At 33.2% G+C, this 22,877-nt stretch overlaps 2 protein-coding genes across 2 annotated transcripts in view; one reads left to right on the top strand and one right to left on the bottom strand.

The window, feature by feature from the left end:
• Positions 1-6,970, bottom strand: part of LOC132700371 (CIMIP2 protein CG18335-like) — a 29,593-nt gene extending 22,623 nt beyond the window's left edge. The window contains exon 1 of the mRNA XM_060667632.1: positions 6,869-6,970. Coding sequence (XP_060523615.1) covers positions 6,869-6,915 — 47 coding nt within the window. The 5' untranslated portion in view covers positions 6,916-6,970. The remainder of the gene's footprint in view (positions 1-6,868) is intronic.
• The window catches only part of LOC132700367 (uncharacterized), a 28,640-nt gene extending 15,018 nt beyond the window's left edge, over positions 1-13,622 (top strand). The window contains exon 2 of the mRNA XM_060667626.1: positions 10,364-13,622. Coding sequence (XP_060523609.1) covers positions 10,364-12,994 — 2,631 coding nt within the window. The 3' untranslated portion in view covers positions 12,995-13,622. The remainder of the gene's footprint in view (positions 1-10,363) is intronic.
• The last annotated feature ends 9,255 nt before the right edge of the window (positions 13,623-22,877 follow it).

The raw sequence follows: 22,877 nt of genomic DNA, 5'->3' as shown, positions 1-22,877 counted from the left end.
AAACAAATTAAATCGCCAAACATCAAATACAATATTAAATGTAACAAATATCTCATGTAAAAAGAAAATTACTCTATACAATCAGAACTAACCATAAGAACTGATACCCGGTGTCTTAGAAAGGTTCAAATAGTCTAAATGGCTTCTTCAGAGCATAACTGAAACTATTCAATTGGAAGAAGCAAACAGGATAATTGACGAAACGTCAGCAAAATGCTATCTATAATTCAATACAGTATCAAAAAAAGGTAAAATGGTTTTGTTCTTGATTTGGGGGTTATTGTTCAGCAATTTTCACTAACACAATTTTTCGGTAAAATAAAACGTCGGAAAATGACTAACACTGTGTATTTCGTTACAGGCATGCGCACTAACTCAAAACTGTAACATTAAGCAAAAATATTTAACAGGTTTATTGTTAAGGGTGGCGCAACTGTGATAAAGTACAATATCTTCCTTATCTGGCAGAATTTCACAAAAATGTTACAGCGAGTGTTGTTGGTTTGTTACATTTTGTAAATATTTTTGTATATTATATTGGGTATTTTTTGTTTTTATTTGATATTAGCCGATATATAACAAATATAAAATGTTTTTTAAGAAAGTATTATAGAATTATATTATATTATATATATTATGTATATATAATATTTTAAGTTTGTTTACTGTTTCGAGGCGTAAATTGTTCTTCATCGACTTATTTTTAGTAAACGAAAACAATAAAATACAATAAATTTTCAATTTTGGTGTATCAATATTAACATACGATTTTTTAGTAACTCGATTATTTAAATTTAAAACGTAAAACATCTGCGTCACCTTCAGGTAGCGGGAAAATGAAGGTGTTTTTATAAATGAATAATAATATCGATTATTGCGGAAAAGTCAATAAAAGTGGTATTGGGGCAATAGCTAAAAACGATAAAGTAGATAGATACAGAGCGTTCCATTTAAAAAATCGGAGAATCTATCTATCTATCTATGCTATCATCTTCTGTATACTAGAAAGAACATCAATTCGTTTATTTAAAAGGATCTGAGTGACTGCGTTTATCACAAATCACAGAATTTGTTCAAAATTTTTGACCTACCAAATGATTTCCTTGATATTGACATTGCATTGTAGGCTTCAGATGAGAGCTATAAGAAAAATGAAGAGTATTTAAAAAAATGAAAGTTGTAAATGACGCAGAAGAGCGTTGAGTAGCGTTGGTCTCTGAATATAATTACGAATAACGAAGAACAGTTTTAATACTTGCTGCAAGTTGTCAAAGAATATCGAGGACTATTTCCTGACTGTAATGAAAGTCGATTTGTATAACCAAATCTGAAAAATCTATATTTTTCTATTAGTACTGTATTAAGGTATACAATTTGATATGGTAGAACAGAATTCTTAGTCTCTTAATGCATTTATTGATATTTCTTGAATTAAGAAGTTTTTTTTCTAAAATAGATAATACATAATATCAAAATTTACTAATTCAATGAATAAATTGAAAATATTTATTAAAAACTATGAATAAGTACCCATTGGGATTTCAAATATCTTCAAAGTGGTTCCAGTAACCGATAAACCACAAGAGACCTTTATTGTAGAGCATCAAATTTCCTATAAGAATAATTGAAAACATTTTACGATAATTATTTTTCAGTCAATAACAAAATTCAGAACACAAAATTATTTTTCTTTAAATTCTTCAATCTTTAACTTCGAACATCTTGAAACGGTTCTATTTATCGAAAAAGTATAAGAGACCATTTTTGTAGAGCGTTTAATTTCCTACAAAAATTAATAATAAAATTGGCTTAATAATCTATTGGTGATAAGATATGATAATTTATATATGAGACTTAATCGAAAATGCAAAACTATAATCAGGATAATTTCTTCATTATTAAGAGCTCATATGTGGTAAGTACTTTCTAGAGGTAACTAACAACTAGTTTTTGTGTGTCAGATCAAAAACAAAATCTTTTTTTTACCCACCCTAGTAGAGATAAACTCTAAAAATATTTAGGATTATACAGGGCGCGTCACAAAAGCAAGTATGAAAAAGTATGATCTTTTAAAATTATGTTAAAAATTTAATATTTTCTCAGTGCTTCAGGAAATGTCACTGTCGATAATTGGTGCGAATAAGAACTAGTGTCATATCTTTGCGTCACCAAGAAATATGCGCCATTGATTACAATAGTCCAAACGGTTCGATTTTCAAAATCAACACTCTCATATTTTTTTCTATACCATCTGTAACAATTTTCTTCAGTTTTTCCCAATTTCTACTTTCTTCTTTTGTATTAAAACGATAAATGCCTAGCCATGAATCGTTATATCAAATATAGAGGCAGCCAAAAATAAATATCGTAACAATATCAAACATAATGTATTCCAATGATCAAATGGTGTAGCATTGATCGACCCGTATTTTTTGGATAAACCTGTATTGGGCGGCAACTGCTTACGTTTCGTACGTAAAACAATTACTAAGCAGTAGACAAGAAAAAGGATAGGCCGTAAAGGCCTATTGTGTGGCCTTCGAGAGCACGCGACTTGAATCTTCTAGATGTTTTTTGCGGAAAACGATACAAATGATTATCTTATCTATATAGTTATTTAACATAAAATGTTTATTGTTACAAATAATTAAAATTAGTTAATTAATTTTTATAAAATAATACTTTTATGGTGTATAATTCTAAATATTTTTAGAGTAGGGGGTTTATACCTCTATTATGGTACATATTACACATGACACTAATAATATCAGACCGGCGAAAACTTTCTTTACTTTACCGTTGAGACACCTGGTACCGTTGGTAAATAATATAAACCTTAATAGTCTGAGCACCTTGGCAAAAAGTTTTGGTTTGGATTCATACATACGAGTGTCTTTTCCCCGTCATATTAGTGTCCGGGTGTGTGTATTTATCTTGACAAAAATTACGACCGGGTCCGCTCCGTAACAGAATTCTGAAAAGCGTTCGGAATTGAGGACATTTATCTTGATGGAAAGCTGCATTTTTTATTATATTGTTATAAATAACCCGTTCGAGTTTTGGAGCGGTCAGAGTCAGTCGATCGCATTAAATTGAATTTCCCGGGCAAACAAACCAACAAGATCTCTAGAACATTTGTAAATAGAATTTAAGAGTTAAGAGTTATTTCAAATTAGGTTCTTAATTTAAGAGTTAAATTAAGAGTTTATAATTCTGACATTTATTACACCTTGTAAATTAAGTTATAATGCTATTTGGGGAACGTGTAATAAAACTGAATTTGAGAAATTATGAAATATATGACAAAACACTTTTTAACTGAAGCTGAATATAGGAACGTACATCAATGAGATCTGGAAAAATTTCCGAGATGGTTAACTTAAGAAATGAAATGAAAATGAAAATAAAAATAATGGAAATTAATATTAAATAAGAAAAAAAAAGAAATACACGCAACGTATCTTTAAGTATTACAACGCGTAGCCAGTTTTCACTAAATTTTTTAGATTGCGCGTGAAACACACAGTATCCCTAACACTAATGAAATTATTATCAATTTTCACAGCAGCAAAGAAGAAAAACAACAAAAAAAACTCATCCCTACCTTAATTTTAATAAATTTACTAATTCCATTGCTTATTACTATAATTACATATTGTCATGAACTTTATCACAAGGAGGAGGCGCTGAAAATAACAATCATAATCGCCAAACTTTTTGTTTTTTAATTGCAGCAGAACTAATATACTAAAAGATTACTTCCAGGACACCATGATATGAACGTATGTTCAGTTGTAGAATTAATGCAAAATCTGCTTTACTAGTAAATAATATTTTTTATACACTGTTGAAAAATTTAAGTACTTATAAAAATATATTCCAAATCAATAGTTAAAAGAAATATGTTCTACGTCAAATACAAGGCAATTTGCACTTTCTAAATAAAATAAGTGAAATTTATTATGCTAATACTCCAATCAGTTCTTAGAATTTGCATAAATTTGCAAAAAGTCAAAAACGAAGTCCGATTTGCCACCGTTACTTTCTCTCCTAGAAAATTTTTTAAATTTTCCACCTGCTAAGAAACAATAAAGCATTGTTGATGTCAGGTTTGTGACGAAAAAAAGCAGACCTTAACTCTAGTGATAGTCTTTACTAATTTGCGACACTGAAAAATTATAACGATGAGTCATCGCTCAAGAATATGGATGCCATCGTAAACAAAATCTCAAGTGAAAGGGCAACATACTATTAACTTAAAAAAGAACCTGGCCATCCCATAAAAACATAATGACTGAATAACCGAACAACATTCTTGAAATTCCAAAGAGCTTTCGATGCGCGGTTGCCGATATATCTGTAAAGTCTTATAGAAGGTGTCACATTTAAATGCCGACCCTGCCTAATTTTTAGAGAAACTTACAATGCATGACTGTTAATTGCAAACTATGCAAATTAATTGTTACATGAAATACATATCTTACGCCATCGATTTATAGCATGCATATTTTTAGATACTTATTCACCTTTCAGTTATTTTTGTTATTTTTATCGTATACGGGGTTGTCCAGTAAAGCGTTCATTAAAGCTTATGCGAAAATTGTTAGATATAAAATTGAATCTTGAAATAGTTTCATGGAAACGTTTTTCAATAACATCTTTGATACGAAGTGATGTTAGCTTTAAACTTTTGTGTATAGAACACCGATATATTTAATCAAATTTTAATTCAAGTTAGGCGTCCATCTCCTCAGGTGCTTCAATAATTTGACATAAAACACAATAAAAAAAAAAGAGTACCAAGATGAGTGATACAATAAATGATACACAAGCAAAAATTTGACTTATTTGATCGACGTTTCGGCAATTTTATTGCCTTCTTCAGGAATCTAAAACAAATCGCTCATACATAATATAGAATTCGTAAATGCAACAATTTTACAACAATGTAATTAAACATAATAAAAATGTTAACAAAATAAATGTAAATGTATCTAGAACAAAACAGATTACTGTTGCACATCTTTTGCCATCTTGGTTTGTAGTGCATGTAATAAGAACTAACAACAGTTACCCCTATCATTCTTCTTAACTAAATATAAAAAAAAACTTATGCCACAAAGTATAAAGCATTGCGTCGTCGAAAAAAATATTTTTTAGAAAACTATTTCATTTGGGAGCTGTCAAACTAATTGATCTGTTCGTGTGTAAACTTCCAAAGAATTTCCGTATAGTGTAATTCACCATTATTGAATTAAAGCTTTTATTATAGATATAGTTAGATAATAATTTTTGATTGAATGACATAGTCGGATTTTGTATTCAAACTAACTGAGTAATGTCAAACAAACTAATAATAAGAAACGCCTCAAGGAGTGACAACAGCCACTAGATTATTTTTATCTAATACATTTTTTTATCTCGTCATGCATCGATTTTATTTGTTTATTTGGAAATGGTAAGTATTATTAAAAAATTACAGGAGACAAAAGCTTCTAAATAAAACACAAAATAAAAAAATGATAGAGGTAAGCAAATTCAATCCTCTCCACTTATAAAACAAAAAATATGCAAAAAGTGTGTTTTTATAATAGTATTACTTCCGCAATATTTGATTTCCCTATTTGTTTTTAAGTTTTTTAAGTTTGTTTTGAAACAGTCTCTATACAATTATTGTGAGTATCGTACGATGTTATCTGCGTTTAACCCTACATGTCTAGTTGTGTTTTTTTTGTTATTTATTTACATGCATAATTAGCCAAAATTTTCAATGAATAGCAATCCGAATTGTTTTATTAACATTTACAATTTCTTTGTTTTATTTTATGTAACTTTGATGTTGTTGATTCATTTATTTATTTTATTTTATTTATGTATTGTTTACGGAAAACATTACATTCTCCTAAGCAAGGGTCTGCATCGTACCAGAACAATATATAGATTTATGGAAAATTAAATTAAATTATAGAAAAAACAAAAAAAGAAACAGCGAGTGAGCAGCCGATACAAAAAGAAAAAAACAGGAAAAGAGCTCTCTGCCTAGCTATCACTCCTTCCGCAAAAAGGCTCTAAGCTGACAGAGTTTCGAGTTTACGTATATTTGAAATGATACAAACAGAGCAATTTTCTTGAGAATTTATTTTAAAGTTATTATGATTGTAGGTTAAGTAGAGAGAGAACTTATTGCTCCTTCGTGTTTGAGCAATTGATCTGTCAATGAATATTGTATTAGGAAGCAACAAATATTCTGCCGGTTAGGATATCTGATGAGTGAAATCGGAATAAAAGTTGGCATATGCTAAACTCAAACAATTTGATTCGCATTTTTTTAGAGCAGAATAGGTTTTTTCTGTATTGGACGTTAGAAATATAGGTTTTCCTAGATGTCTAAAGACTCCATGCTGACATACAATTTTTTTTTGCTTTCAACACCCAATTAAATTTGGTTTCAGTAGAATCGAGAAGTTGAATTTGTCGGTTATAACAAATCTTAGGAAGCCGCGTTTTTTCCATTTTGTGAATTTTAATGAGGAAGTTTAGGACTATTTTGAAGGCAATAAGATACTGTTTCGAACCTAACAAAAGCAAAGGCGGTTGAATTTTGTAAACAAAAGATTCTCTTATAAATGTCTAAATATGTAGGTCCCCATAAATTGTCGACGTCGACTACATAAGAAATAGATATTTTATAAACTTAGGTACCCCATTAATTTCTTAATATAACGTGTAGATGATAAATGCTGTATAATTGGAAAATTGTTGAAGATATTGAAATATCACAATTCAATTTCATTTTATGGCAATTAGGTCGGCAACCGGTAACGCAGACTGCTAGATACACATTCAGGTGCATAGGTTGAGTACTTACCTCCGAAGAACTTCAGCGTTTGTATTAATTGCGCTGCTCCAGAACATGAGACGAACTAAAAACAAAAACAAATCATCATTTGCAGTGACTCCAAATATTTAATTTAAGCCATAAAATCTTTTTTTACAAAGATATCGAAATTTTTTCTGCACATTTATTCACCTTCAGAATTTATTGAATGCAGTCTGTGATCTTTGTTTAATCTTGATATAGCGAAAATCTTGTCAACTTTTTATATTAATTTTTCATATACATACATACACACTTAGCGGTGAAATAAGCCATTAGAAATTAGTGTCGAAGATGTCAGATGCTCGCCAAGAGGTCTTACAGCTAAAACCAAAGCAAGAAAATCAATCAATGAATCAACTAAGCAAAATGATTACGAATTGTCTGAAGTAAGAAATTTAGTAAAAGGGGACCTCCTACCTGAGTTACCAACAGAGGGGGATACTCTCAAGAATTCAAATTGTTGTTTTTAGACAGTACTTAATGTCTAGGCTAAATATTTCCTGAAAGTAATCTTTATTTGAATGCTTGATCTGTATATCAACCACCTATTTTAATCTTGCATTTCAAAAAAGTAGGTCAACATTTCTGTGATAATACAAGTTGTTTTAGAAAATGGACTCGAAATAAAAAAAAGAAGTTGTGTCAACAAGAAGAAAATATTTTTGACTATTCAGGGTTAGCTAAACATGTTTTGGGGTATTTTATGTTTAATTTTAATAAATAATGTTTATTTGGGACACCCTGTATATTCTATAATATTTTTATGGCATAGAACTAGGCGAATGGTATAGTATGAACAACTTAGGAGCTATATATCTAAGAGCGTTCGTGTGATAATTGTGGTATATTGACAAAAAGACATCACATTTTAAATCACATTTTCCGATAAAACCTGAAATTATTTTTGGTTTTTCAGATTTTATATGTTGGGGGGGGTGGGGTAACACTTCACGGTATTGGACGTGATACAAATCACCATGTCGGGTTAAATGCCTGCCGATACCTGAATTAATTAGATTAATAATGAAATATGAAGAAAATAGAAATAGAATATAGAAAACAGATCTTTGAGTCAAATTTAGCCAGCCAGAATTCTACAGACTAATTTTGATTCTGATATATACATGAAATTTGAAGTCTTTGAAGGCTTTTCCTTTTTTCTCTGTTTTTCTCTCTGGCCAGTAAACTGTTGCATAGTAACCGGTTTGGGAGTATTCTTATAATTGAGACTGCCACAAACTTGAGTTTTATATCTTTGCTTAATGCTTTGCTTTATGAAAATATAGTTATTTGAGTTTATAATTTGATTTTTCCAATATTATATTAATATGGTTATTAAACCGCAAACTAGAATAAATAAGATGACCCAAATTATTATAAGATTGTGATGACAATATTTTTTATTCATTTAAAAATATGTTCACCGTGTGTTTCGCAAACTTAGTAGCCGTAGGTAACAAAACTAACATCGTAAAATGACACTTTTCACACGCTAAAACTGTGCATAATTGCGCTGCGCTCCGCTCGTGCCAATTAAACTTGTTACTCAAATGTCGTTCACCCTACTCGTTGCAAAATATACTATTTTTAGTTGAAAATGGCAGCTTTGTTATCAGCTCTTATCAGCCTTTCAGGAATATCAGTTACGGGTTGAGGAGAGATCGAATGTTTTCGGTCACAGACGTCAGACGTCTGCTAATATGTTGATAAAATTCTTTAGACACTAGTTCTTCTGCAAATGGCGATTATTAAGTTTGTTGCATAATATAATATTTTTCTTGTGTCTCCAGGATTTATGCTACTTCTAAGACCGAGATAGTTGAAAGGGATTTCAAGTTACCAGCAAAGATCATTGTTTCTAGGTTCTAAATCGCTTTAATTGGTTATTTGTTTTGGTACCACTTATATATTATATATTTTTGTATATTTCATTTTTATATATCTCCTTGAAATAATTAACATTGAAAGTTAACCCACTTGATTTTATATGAGACTTAACAATATTTTGCTTCCACCTCCTGGTTTGTGGCCCAAGATGGTGACTTCTCTTATGCTCATAGTGGGATATTGTTTTCTTATATTGCAAGTAAGTTGAACCTATAGTCCTACAGTTTACTGCAAGTAGCTACTAGATATTGCAGGAACTTATAAAGCAACTATATGTTTTTTTGGGAAGGCGCCTGTTTAAGGTTAACTTAAGTGTATTGGAAAAGTGGTTTAAAAATAAAATGGCGCAAGGTACAGGTTGGTGGGTATAATGCATCAGCGGATAATCATTTACCTTTCCTATGAAAATATCAATGCCGCGCACAGGCGAATTTGATGAAAATGCTCAATATTATTTATCTTAAAAAAATATATAAAAATGATGAATAATGAATTTATTCAAGAAAAGTATAAATTTTAATGACAATACAGTACTTTACACTATTATTCCGCTGCACGTAAAAATATACAGTGTGGTCGAAAAGTCGTACCTAAATTAAATACTGATTAATATTATTTTTTTTTAGAATGACTTTAGAACATTTTTAATTCAGTTTCTTATTTGTTCACATTTCTACGTAATTCATTTATTTTTCAGTGATAGTTATCAAAACTTATTTTAACAACACCAACAATATGTATTATTGAAGAAAAACATAAAACAGTTCTAATTTTAACCTTGAATTATGATAATGTATATGTAATTAAGAAAATAATATTACAAGAAGATAATTATAAATATTTTAGAGAAAAGTGAGTATTAAGAATTTCGCAAATATAATCTTATCATTTATGGCAATAAACAAGCAGAACTTTTTATGACAAGTCTTTTTATGGACTATTGAAATTTGTACAGTTGCGTCTACGAAAATCTAGTACAAAAACATATCTCATAATTCCTGGTCTATTATAAAAAAAATCTTATTAGATACCTAATAACTTTCTGTCACAAATTTTTGAAATGACACAGGGCAAACACAGGTTTTAGACTGTCATGTATGCTATATGTCATCCATTAGTCAAAAAACACTTAATAGTCTAGGATATAAATATTTCTTCTCAAAAAGCTGTAAATCTGGCAACATTGCCATTAGCATTTTTGAATTTTGCATGTTCAAAAACCCTACAATAGTAAATTTTACCAAAATTAAAAATATATACCAGCACTGACAGCACTTCTAAAAAAAATAGATACCCATTAAGATCGCAAATTATCGCATAAATAAGAAAATATGTCTTTTTAAGGACATATTAAATAAGAGTTCTATGCTGATTTGAAGATGGGGAAACGCGGGGTAATGTACTTTTTGTCCAAAGACAAAAAGTACATTACCATGAATACATCATGAAACTTGAAAGTTTATTAATCTGTATTCATTTAATCAGAGTGCATCAGTGTGTATTTAACCATTTTTTCGAAAGTTGGTGATTGAAAAATAATAAAATTATAGTATGGATCCTATTGCTAGTGCTAATTTCCATAAACGTTTGTTTCAGATCGCTTACACTGAATCCGAAATGAAGGCAGTTCGCGAAGACCTCAAGAAAGCGCAGAATTGCCTCCACATACAAACGAAAATGTGCCGTCAGTTGGTGGCCGAATACACCAGGAAACTGCAAGACAAAGAACGCCTCTTCCAAACCGAGAAAGCGCTGCGCGATACGCAATTGGCCAAAGTACTGAAAGCGCTGTTGATCTTCGAAGCCCGGCTTAAGCAGGAACAGAAATTCATCAGTCATCAGCTGAGCGAGAAAGATTACATCATCAAAACTCAGAGGAACGACATTAAGACACTGCTACAAAGTCAGTATTGTAAAAACTGCAATCAGTATTACACCCCTAGTCCTGCTCTGGAAAGTTTGGATAGTAGTTCCGAATACGTAGCCATAGAACACGATTATCAGAGTTCGGCATTTGAATCTTTAGATAGTAGCAGCGAAACTTATGCCACTTTATCTGACAGGGGGTATAACAAGAACATTTTGGATGACAAGAAATACACGAAAAATAAGAAAAACAATCCGCTCCATCCATATTTTGAAGTTCAAAAAGTTAGGAACGAAAGTCCTTTGTCAAACGAGGATAATACTAGCGCCGATTATGACAATTTAGACTCTCTACCACCAGAAAGCATCAGCGACAAAATTAGCATTGTATCCGAAAACATTGAATCGATTTTGAGCAAGAATGCGAGCACCGACTCTGAGTCAAGTTTCAATTTGTCGTCGTCTGAATGCGACAAAACGGTTATCAATGCAAGATTTGATGAAAAAGAGACGCCAAGACTCGAACATAATCAGTCAAATGACAAGACTGGAGAAACACCTGCGAATGAAGAAAAAAAACTGACTGAAACAATACCTGTCTTTGAGGGAGGAGGTGATGGAAATGAAAACTGGTACGCAAGTGCCAGCGATCAGGAAGATGAAGAGCAGCGAGATGTATATAGAAATAATCCAGTTCTGGAATGCGTCAATCAAATATTATTACAAAACATTAACGATTCGCTAAGTTCTCCACCGAAAACACCTAACATTGAACGAAAGTCTGTAAAAAATAATAAAAGAGTGAAATTTAGTGACGAGGAGGAAAAAATCCTTACGGAAGAAAATATAAAAAATAGCCAACATAGTCACAACTACTACGAGACGCCTATTCAGAAACCTCCGAACTACTACGAAACTCCCCAAAGTATATACAGTAACGACTATGAACAAATAATGAGCCAGTGTTCCGATTCATTTTCCGAACAAGTTCATCAAGAACAACTTGGTAATGTTTCTCTGGATACAAAAATAAGCCACTATTATGTGGAATTGGAAGGTCAATGTGAGAAAGATCGACAAGAGGATAAAGCAATAGTTCGCAAAGCTAAAATTCTCAGAACACCCCCTGCCTTACCTCCAAAACCAGCAAATTTGGTATCTAAGTACAAAATCCAACATTTACCCAAGAAGTTACCTGCTGAGAAGAATACTGCATTTGAATACGAACCAGACTACTGTTCAATTTCGGAACTTAATCTTCCTCAAAAGAAGAACATTTCCGTCAAAAAAATTAGCGTGGTTGCAGAGATCAACGCGCCAACCTCGCTCGATGTAATGGCGAAAATCAATGCGCCTTCGCCAGTCGGCAAGAAAGTCGATTTGGCCAACTTCAATGATAGTCCGAGTTTGGTGGTTAAAAAGTGTGTGCAGAAATTCAACATTCAAGTCGCTAAACAGTCACCAGTAAAAAAAGAGACCGGTACCGCTCCTAAGGTCATTCAAAAAAAGCAGGACACTGAAATTCCAAAACTACCGCAAGTATCGGAAATAATCATACCAGATGAAAGTGAGGACCAAAAAAGTGAAGAACGAATTTCCCAGGACAATTACGTTAAAAACAATACCCAAATTTTGAAATCTAAGGCACGAGAAAGTAGAAAACCTATACTGATGGGTACCTCTATCTCCAACTTAATCAGTGGCTTAAATAGTCACCAGATTTTATCGGACATCAAAAAGAAACCTGGTAAAATAGACAAAAAAATGTTTGCCAGTTTTGAAAATGTGCAAAATTTGGACAAACATTTTTCTACTCTACCAGATACGCCGGACACACCAAAATTTGAAAATTTCGATTTAAGTCAAAATTTTGAGGAGTTTAAATTAGACGATTGCGAAATTGAAGAGTATAATGTTGAGGAGGGGCTGAATGAAAAGGAAACGGAGGAGTTGAAAAGTGTAGAAGGGCAGGTCACCTCCAAAAGGGTAACATCTGGCCCCAACAACGATGCTTCGACCAGAGTGAAGCTTGTTCGCGCCACCCCCGACAATCTTGTGCCTCCTCTGAACATGAGTTCAGTAGAGGAATTAAAGAAACAATTAGAAATTCACAGAGGGCAAGCTTTACCAGTCGCCAAACAGAAAACAAAGGGATACAATTCGGAACCCACTTACGAGCATTTCTTGGAATGTACTGGTTTGAGTTCGAAATCTATACTTACCCCTACTAGAATGTTGAGTAATCACAAGAGTGTACTGAAACCCAAAGATGTTAAGTTAAGATCCAGAGTAAAGGCTAATAACATTTTTGAAAGATATAGTGGTACAACAGTGAAGTACTGGTCTGAACCATTTGTATAATCTATTATAGTAGGTACATTTTTCTGTAAGGATTCCCAGGTCTCCAATAGCCAAGTAATAAAAAATAAGGAATTAAAAAAAATCTTGTTTTAAAATTAAGTTGCCACCAAAATTACACAATATGTTAATAAGTTGGGTTGTCGAGTTCCCAGATAAAATAGACATAATATTGAGTTATTATATTTTTGCACATTTTTGAAACTGTATTTCATTTTCTAGATAACATTTTAATTTACTTCTTAAGGTCAACTTAATCGCTGTTATTATAACATAATCTATGCGAAAAATGTTATTTTGTCGGAGAAAACTTACATAGAATTCGAGTCACTTTTCTTGTAATGCGTTCGTGTTTTAGTGTATTTAATTTTAAATTTATATCGTCTAGTCTTTTTGCTAGATCTTTTTATTTATTTTGTTTAGCTTGATTTACCTGTAATAATTTGGAAAAGTCTATTTAAGTTCCTGTAGCTTTAGTTAACAGAAATTTTGTTTTGTTTCCATTGTAAAACTATAAACAATAACAATATTCACTCCCGTTTATAATGTCTTATTAACACGTTAGGAACCTACATAATAGTTGTTATGCCTGTTAAATAATTTTTAACCTAGTTTAAATGTTTGTTTGTAATAAATATATTTATTCTTTTCTTTTTGTTACTTGTTTATGTACACCATTCTTCATTGAGAAAAAATTACTACTTACAGAGAGTTTTTCTTTGAAAAACAGATTTTTGTGATAATTAGTTACTTTTTCCCTGCACTTAACTAAGGAACATTGCTACAAATTGCAAAACGGCCTGAAGTACAATTAAAAAATATAACACAACAGCAAAATCAGCTTGGTAGATTAAACTCGTCTAAACATAATTATTTTATGTCATCCATCACATAACATTTCTAAATACTATAGGCAACTTTTTAGCACTCCAACTTAAAATCATTTGCATGCTCAAAAAGCGCTCATTTGACGTTATTTTACAAAAAACATAATGCTCCCTTAGAAATCCCTAATTCGGGAATCGGAAAATTAAAAGTATCCTTTAATTAAACAATTGACCATTTTGAGGACACAACAAAACACCATATACAATCAAGCATAATGTTTCAAAGAAAATTCCACAGGCTACTGTAATACTTTTTACAAAACTTCTGGATTCCTCCTGCGTCGGTTTTTGCTGAGTCGAAATTGCTGACGTTTCGGCAATCATCCTGTTGGCTTCTTCAGAGCTTGACTGAAACTGGCTCGTATTTTACTCTGTACCTGCTTATATATTGTTTGAGGGGGGAGCAAATGAGGCCATAAACGCCGTCTTGGATGACTGATTCCCATATTGGTGACAGGAAGAGACTTGAGTCAGTTAGGTTGTTTATAGATTTCTATATACTCTCGGATTTTTCGTTGGTAGAAAAACTGATTACATGCAAGAATTTTAGTTTTATCGAATAACATTTTGTCCGGTTTCATGAGTGTGTTCGGCAACAGCCGATGAGTTTATTTGTCTTAGTCGTAAGGCTCTTTCGTGTTCTTTGAAATCTATAAACAACCTATCAATCTTAACCGCGACTCAGGTCTCTACCTGTCACCAATTTGGGAATCAGTCATCCGAGGCGGTGTTGGCCCTCATTAGCGCCCCCCTCAAACAATATATAAGCAGGTACAGAGTAAAATACGAGCCAGTTTCAGTCAAGCTCTGAAGAAGCCAACAGGATGATTGGCGAAACGTCAGCAATTTCGACTCAGCAAAAACCGACGCAGGAGGAATCCAGTAGTTTTGTAAAAAGTACCATCAAACTTAATATTAGATATTTGAAGTTGTTTGGTCAATATTTATAACGTGCAGGTACGTGTATCTACGGAAACTGGCAGGATGTTAAAATACCTACTTTTTAATATTCTTAGTTGTTTCAATGCATCACTGATAAAAGCCGGCTGTTATTTACGCTGAAAAGTAGTCAGTAAACACTTTCTTGACAGTGTGCGAAATTCCACAAAGAATTTTCAATGTTACCGCGCCATCTAGCGGGAAGTAGATCAAACAAAAAGTAATTCTTTCTGTCTAATTCTTTTACAATGGCCTAGATGGCACTATATACAACACTTTATGGTGTCGTAGCTGGTTTGCGAACATTGAACTTAAAGGGTTGTGAAAGTTGACTATCATGAATCTTTCGCGAAACTTTTTTCGATGAGGGAAAAATAACAGTTTTTGTTTTCGACTAAATGCCTCTACATTTTGTAATAAAAAATGCCGAACATTTTGGTGCTGATCTCCAATATTTTTTTCAATCGGATAAATAGTTTTCGAGAAAAGTCAGACTTTAATTTTCCAATAAACCTTTTTGTTTGGGATTTATTTTTTGCAATTGTGCTTAAAATAATCTAAATGTAATTGCGAAACGGAAAATTGTAACCAAAATGCAAGGTTTTCAAAAAGTTTACTTTTGAATTTTTAGATTTTACGACGTACGTGTTTTAGTAACGTTTATAATACCTTAAAGTTTTTTAAATAATCTGAATTTTCTGAAAATATTAAACTTTAATTTCTTATTCAAGCGAAATCTACAAGTAGGACAAGGTAATCGAAGGTGGGATAAAATATAAAGTGCGTCGCACTTAAAATTGCATACCCCTGTAAAATCTTTGTTTATGATTCGATTTTGACGGCTAGATTTCTCAAAAATGCACTAAAATCTTGTTCTGCTTATTACTTCAATCGTTTCCGATTTTCATTATTAATTTCTTAAAATCTTAAGATCTTAAAATCACACCCAAAGCAATGGTTATTTTGCAAGATAAACATTTGTTTTTTTAAACATTAAAAGCTTTAGTCATGAATCTACTTCCCGATTTTCCGCTTTAAAAAAACTGTGTCAGTTGGTCATGATTTTAGTCGATGCTATATGAAAAAACCGTTTCAGTGCCTCTTAGTAACATCAATCCCACAAAAAAAAAGAATTATCAAAATTTTAGCCATAAACAAAAATTTCCACAGAATTAGTGCGTAAGCATAGTTCAGCTTGAATGAATGAATAAGAATTTTTATTCTTAAATAAATCCTAAATAGGTCTTCTGCATATTTGGCATCAAAAATGACTTTTGCGTTTTTAACAGAGCTTTGCAAAAAAAAATTATCAAAACAAAACGTAAATAAACACCCTGTATAGAAATTAGTTTATTTGGTTTCTAATAAGAATTCGTTGTCAATTGATTCATTAAGAAATCCCGAATAGTATTTTCCTCTCCTTCCTTTTTTTAAATAGTCCCTGGTGGCCGTGACAACAAAAAACATATCAAAAGGGAACCCGAAATAAAGATTCTACTACCGTGTACAGATACAAAGAAAAAATTAAGTATAACTAGTGTAAATGTAAATGTATGACTGTAGGCTCAAAACCCAAAGCATAATCGCTGTCTTCATGTAAACATTAAAGCACAAAGACTAAAATGGAAAAGAAGAGGAGAGAAAGTTACTTTTAGGTTTTGTCATATAACAATTCTAATGAAAACGATGCAACGATTTCGATTACGACTATTCTCAACTTGGAAATAATATCGTTCTTGCATGAAAGAAGCAAGGAAGCAAGTAAAATTATAAAACAGTGTTATTAAGTATGGAGTTGGTATTGTTGTCTGTACAGATATAATAGCTAGCGTTACCATTGGCATTCGTTGTTTCGCAGCTTGCCTTGGGGGTATTTTGATTTTTCGTTTTGTGATTTTTGGAATTGTTGGATTTGTGGAAAACTCTTTTTGTGTTAAGTGGATTTATTCATTCATTCAGTATTCATCATATCATTATCTGTTCGTTCTTTGATCCTGGTTGTCTGAATTTTGTGAAGATGCCATCTAGTGGGCGGTTTTTTAATTGAACCGGTGAGTTCGAAAATCGTACAAGTCCAAAATTTGACATTTTAAAATAAGATAGTCATTTTGTTTAAAATTTGTATCTTCATCAATTGAGCGTAAAAACATACATCAGTCAGGTACATAGCCGTTAAGGTAGCACAACTGATTGCACTCGTAGAATGAGAAGAAAAACCATACATGTCCGTGACTTGGGCAGAACCGAAATCAAACAATGGTTCGTTTCCTCTTAGCATTACAGACAACTAAGAGGTTCAACAAAATCTATCTCTACTTTCGAGTAAGACTACATTCATTCCTGCCCTGCGACCGAGATTTCGGATGTGCAAAACGGAATTTCAGAAAACAAATTTACACTCCAGAAGAATATGAGAATTTAATATTGACTTCCAGAAAAAGGCAACCGTTTACTGCTAAGCGAATCCGACACGCCGACATTACTGATTTTAAAAACTGTTGGCCTACTATTTACAAAAAACGTGTAGCACTCGAGGCACCGGCTCCAATAAGGAACCGTTTGCTGTAATGAAGATTAAAAAAATCAACATATATTCATTAGTTTTTTTATATAGGGGGTTGAGTTAAAAAACCGTACAAGTCCATTCCCTCTTTCTATTCGTAGTGCATTTTATTTTTTGAAAAACTACTATTAAAAATACATTGCAAACCACGAGACCTAAAACTTTGCTAGCCGAAATCATATGTCGAATAGTTTCAATGTTAAAAGGTTTTTACTGATTTTCTGGAAACGCTGATTTTGAACTCGCACGATTTTCGAACTCGCTCATTCAATTATTTTACTTCTCGCCAGGATACCAGAGGCGTTGCCAGTTCTTGCCGAAAACACTTCGGAGCGCGAGCATTGAAGATGCTAAGTGAGATCTTGGTGAAACGTCTGCAGTCGGATGCAGGTTTCCAGTAGGAGCTCAGCAAACGAACCGATGATATCCCTGAATATATTGTTAACACATTTTTCCATCCGTGAATCAATACGTGAAAAAAAAAACTCGAGAAATGAACATTTTTCTAATGAATGGTACTGAAGGGGGGAACTAGAAGGGACTCATACAGAGCGCAAGTGTTAGAACAGTGCGGAGTACCCAACAACAACAATCACACTGCAGCAACTGGTAAGATAGATAAGCAACATCAAACAAAGGAAGCTTTTATCTTCAGCGAAGAAGACCAGCGACCAGAGCTAGCAGAGCTAAGAACTATGTTTCAAGAAATCCATCAAAGGTTCGAAGGGGTAGCAATTGATGCAAGACCAGTAATACCGAGATGCAAGATGGGTAACGAGTCAAAAGCCATGGTGACGGCAATGAACATGGCATTGGCCGGAATCTTTGAACAGTGCGGAGATCTTGAGGGGCTTTGTCATAGTGGTATTTACACCAGCCCGCAACCACCGTGGGAGAAAAGACTAGAAACAAGAATCACTTGTTACCGGAAAGCGATTGGTCTCCTTAAACATTACCTGAATAAGCGAGAGTGAGCAAAAAAGCTCGAAAGAAAATGAAAACATATGCCAATTTGGCCAAAATAAAGTTCACGCAACCTAACCACCGGCAGGCTATTAAAAAACACGTAGAAATATTGACACAAAAAATAGCAGCTTTGGGTAATCGTCTAAGAAGGTACCACACTATGACACCATGTTTCAACGAAAACCGTCTTTTCGTCAAAGGTTATTCCACCGCAGTCTTGAAGAAGAGAAGAAGCAAAATGGAGAGCCATCTTCGGAGGTCCAAATGGACAAATATATGGTCCCAGGAAGTAAACCATAATTTCCAGGCCGCATGGATAGACACAGAGAGGGAGCACGTGCATAACATAAGTCAAATGGCAAGAGTCTCAGTCAGTAAGATAGACATTACCGAGACAGCCAAGCGGCTGAAAAACTGGACCACGACTGGAAGCGACAGAATCCACAACTATTGGTGGAAAGCCTTCACAACGACACACGAGTCCCTAGCACAACACCTGCAAGAAGCAATCAACAACCCAGCAAAAATTGCACACTACTTCACGCTGAGTACAACTCATATGCCTCCAAAAAGAGGCGAAAGCAGAGATCGCTAAAATTACAGGCCAATTACGTGCTTACCAACAGTGTATAAAATATTAATATCGGCCTGGGTCGACTATCAAAAAGCGTTTGATTCAATGCCACACTCCTGGCTACTGGAGATTATGCGCACCACTTTGTCGTTCAGGGTAGCGGTGAAATCTTATATAAGTAAGGAAATCTCCATTAAAACGGGCCTATTTCAGGGTGACAGCCTGAGCCCAGCATGGTTCTGCCTTGCACTAAATTCATTGAGCAAGATGCTACGGATGGCCTAAAGCTATACACCAAAGGCATAACTTACCTTGCAGGCAAATTAGAGCTGGTTTGGATTTTTAGCGCCGATATCAAAATGAAATTCGGAAAAGTGCTCCGTTGTACACGTGAAAAGGGTCAGAATGGTTCAAGGAGGAAGTGTTGCCCTGACGGACGGTACCGACATACAAGCTCTGCAAATAGAAAAGACATACCTCTTGCCATAGACATACCTCGGTATTGAGGAGTCTTTCGAAATCAGACAAAAACATAACAAGGAACTGGCTGAAATACTAAGAACAGAACTAAATAACGGCAATAAACATACTTTACTGGTCTTCGACAGACCTGCAGCGGTTGGATCGCGGTATTCGTGCCTTATTCACGAAGCGTGGGATGCTGCACCCAAATTCAGCAATTGAAAGAATATATCTACCTCGGAAAGAAGGTGGACGAGGACTGTCGAAACTGAAGGCTGTTACCCTGAATGAAATAAATAAATGAAAAACATACTTTCAATCAAGCAACTTACCGTTCCTCAATAGAATAACAGCATGAGACAGGGAACTTACAACATAAAATTTGGCAAGCCTAGAGGAAGCGGCAGTCGGGACAGATCGGTTGGAGGACCTGAAAACAAGGTGGCGCGGAAAGGCACTGCACGAAAAATTCTATAACAGCATGCACCAACAAAAAGTAGACCAAACAAGCTCTAATACTTACCTGACACGAGGATACCTCTTTCCGGAGACGGAGATATATACATATATATATACACTTGCGCTCTATATGGGCCAGTTCTAGTCTCCCCTTCAGTACTATGGTAAAAGGCATTCACTAGAAAAATGTTCATTTCTCGAGTCTATATATATATATATATATATATATATATATATATATATATATATATATATATATATATATATATATATTTCACGTATTGATTCACGGATGGAAAAATGTGTTCACAATATATTCCGTTCGTTTGTTGAACTAATACTGGAATCCTGCATCCGACTCGAATCTTGTAGACGTTTCGCCAATATCTCACTTGGCATCTTCAATGCTCGCGCTCTAGTGTTCGAGGTATTTATATAAATTTTTCGACTTTGCGCATTCTGTGTTCGACCTCGAGACAGAAACCGTATACGTAATTATCACAATTAAAATCTGGCAGTACTAAGGATTCACACAAACTTTTTCTTAGTTTGAAATTTCAAATAACAAAAAGTTCTTTGTTTTTTGTCTCTTCAACTAAACCAATTTTAGTATTTCCTATAGAGGTCTCAATATTGCTTTTTTTGTGAAAATCGTCAAATTATTATCACCCTGTATAGACTGAAACCTATCGTATAAATAGCAATTTCTAATAAGGAAAGCTGAATCATCAAGACCATAATGGGGATATTGTATCCACACCTATTATCTTCGTTATAATATTATTTAAAATGTTATGTGATCGAGAAACTGTTGCCAGAGTAAATGAAAATATTCGTACTAGAGCAACTGTTGAAACCTTTGAATGATGTAGATTTTATTATGCTTCAGGCCAGGCGATACGGCAAACAATATTCCGATAGATACCAAATGCTTAAAATACTTATTATTGTTTGCTGGGGTATAACGATAACTGAGGCGCGCGTCTGTCAATATTGAAAGCAAATGGAGGTGTGTGTGTCAATAGACACAAATCCCTGTTGTCTTCCCACTAACGCCTGCTTACGGGAGTACAAATATGTAATCCGCAACCACGAAACATCCCTTTTGTATTATCGTGGCGGTAACATTTACATATCGTTTCTTCGGTCGTATGACTTATATGAAATTATAATATCCATTTGATTCCAGTTAATAATTGCGTTTTGAGGCGGACGTTCCAACGTTCGCGGCCTCCACATTATAATAATGAAACTACGTTAGAATCCCTTTAGAAAACCCATTTCCCATGGCCGCGAGCTATTTTATAAGTTTCTTATCACCATATTCACTGTTTATAGCTATTGCCACCATCTCATGGAGTTATTACCGCATATAACTGTTAAAATTTGTCACAAATCATCCTTAATATTGGAGAAAATTGTGAATTCTATCCCGTTCGGTATATGGCGTTATATCGTTAAACTTAAGTAATACAAATAGCTTTCATATCCCTCTGGCATTTGGGCTGTTTCACTCGAGGTGATCTTTGGGATTCATAAGCCGAACTTGGATTGTCTCTCATATTTTTACTAGGAAACAATAGCCTTGAATTTACTAAATATTATTCTAACAAGACAGGGTGCATTCCGGACTTTGGATCAAAAAAAAAATAAAAACCTAAATTGCGCTGACCGTATAGTATACAATTTGTTTTTATTGTTTGCAAATAAGTAAACAGGTCGTTCATTTAATAGGATGTTAAAGTTATCGATTGCTTTTTGGACAATTTTCTGCAACCATTAAAATCAACACTCTTTGCAAATTTGCAGAGCTGATCCTAAGAAGGCATTTGATACGAAAAATTAGGGTCATAGGTCGTTGTCTCACAAATTTGGGCATGTAATTCTCAAAATCATACATTTTAGGACCTGAAAAAGTCCTCCTAACAGCTTTCTTGCCAATCAACTTAAATAAATACAGTGCGTCCCACTAAAGAACTGTACACTCTTGTTAAAATCTTTGGTGTTGGTTCGATTTTGTTTTTTTTGTTCGATAAATCTCTCAAAAACGCACTAAAATCTGATGTTGCTCGTTGCATGAGCCTGAAGTCATGGCTAACTGGGACCATTTTTTTGAGGAAGACTACTATGGGTTTCTTTAAGAAAAAGTGTCAACGAATTCTTATGTAGAATGTTTGTTTATGGCTGCAATTTTGATAATTCTTTATTTGTTGGATAGATCTTACTAAAAGGCACTGAAATATAGTTTTATGAAGCTGAGAATCGAAAAGTACTTTTACGGATTTTTTAAAATTGAATATGACAACAGATTTGCGAATTTCATCAGTCATTCCTTAATCTTAGCATTATTGCCAATATATTCTTTAAAAAATTAATAACAGTACCCTAACAGTACCTCTATTTTCTTAAATAGTCTGAGATAACCATGACTTTAGGTTGAAGCAATAAGCAAAGCAAAGTGTGAGTGAATTTTTGAAAAATCTATCCAATAAAAAAATAATCAATCAAAATCGAACCAATTTACAAGCTTACACTTTACAATTACACTTTTTACACAATTTACTCTTCTTAAGATTTTTAATTATTTGATATTTCGTTACAGTGACTGTAGGTAAAATTAGTTGATATATTTCATGCATTATTCTGGTGTTGAGAATTTCTGTTTATACCAATTTTTTTCTTGAATAAACTTTTATGAATCGATATTGTTAAATGTTCTTAGAACAATTTCTAGGGCTGCATTAATAATCATAATTTAATTATATTTTATGAATTCGTGATCTAATTTTATATTGAAATATGTTAGTTTAAAAAAAATCCATTTTATATTTCAAATTTGAAGTTTAATACATTAAGTCTATAACAAAATTATGATTCTGTCTATGAAGTATACCCTGTACCGAATAAAGTTTTAATCAGGAAGAATTGTCTAAAAGGAAGCAAATTTTACTGATGATAATGCCTATGAAGCTTAAATGTAATAAAGTGAGGAATAAGTGCAGATACTAAAAAGAAAAGAAATTATTTGCGAAATAC

This window comes from Cylas formicarius, unplaced genomic scaffold (assembly GCF_029955315.1).
Source record: "Cylas formicarius isolate icCylForm1 unplaced genomic scaffold, icCylForm1.1 PGA_scaffold_4__25_contigs__length_36172078, whole genome shotgun sequence".
In the NCBI taxonomy this organism is placed as follows: Eukaryota; Metazoa; Arthropoda; class Insecta; order Coleoptera; family Brentidae; genus Cylas; species Cylas formicarius.
The sequence above is the reverse complement of the archived record's forward strand: the minus strand, read 5'-3'. Positions and strand labels throughout refer to the sequence as shown.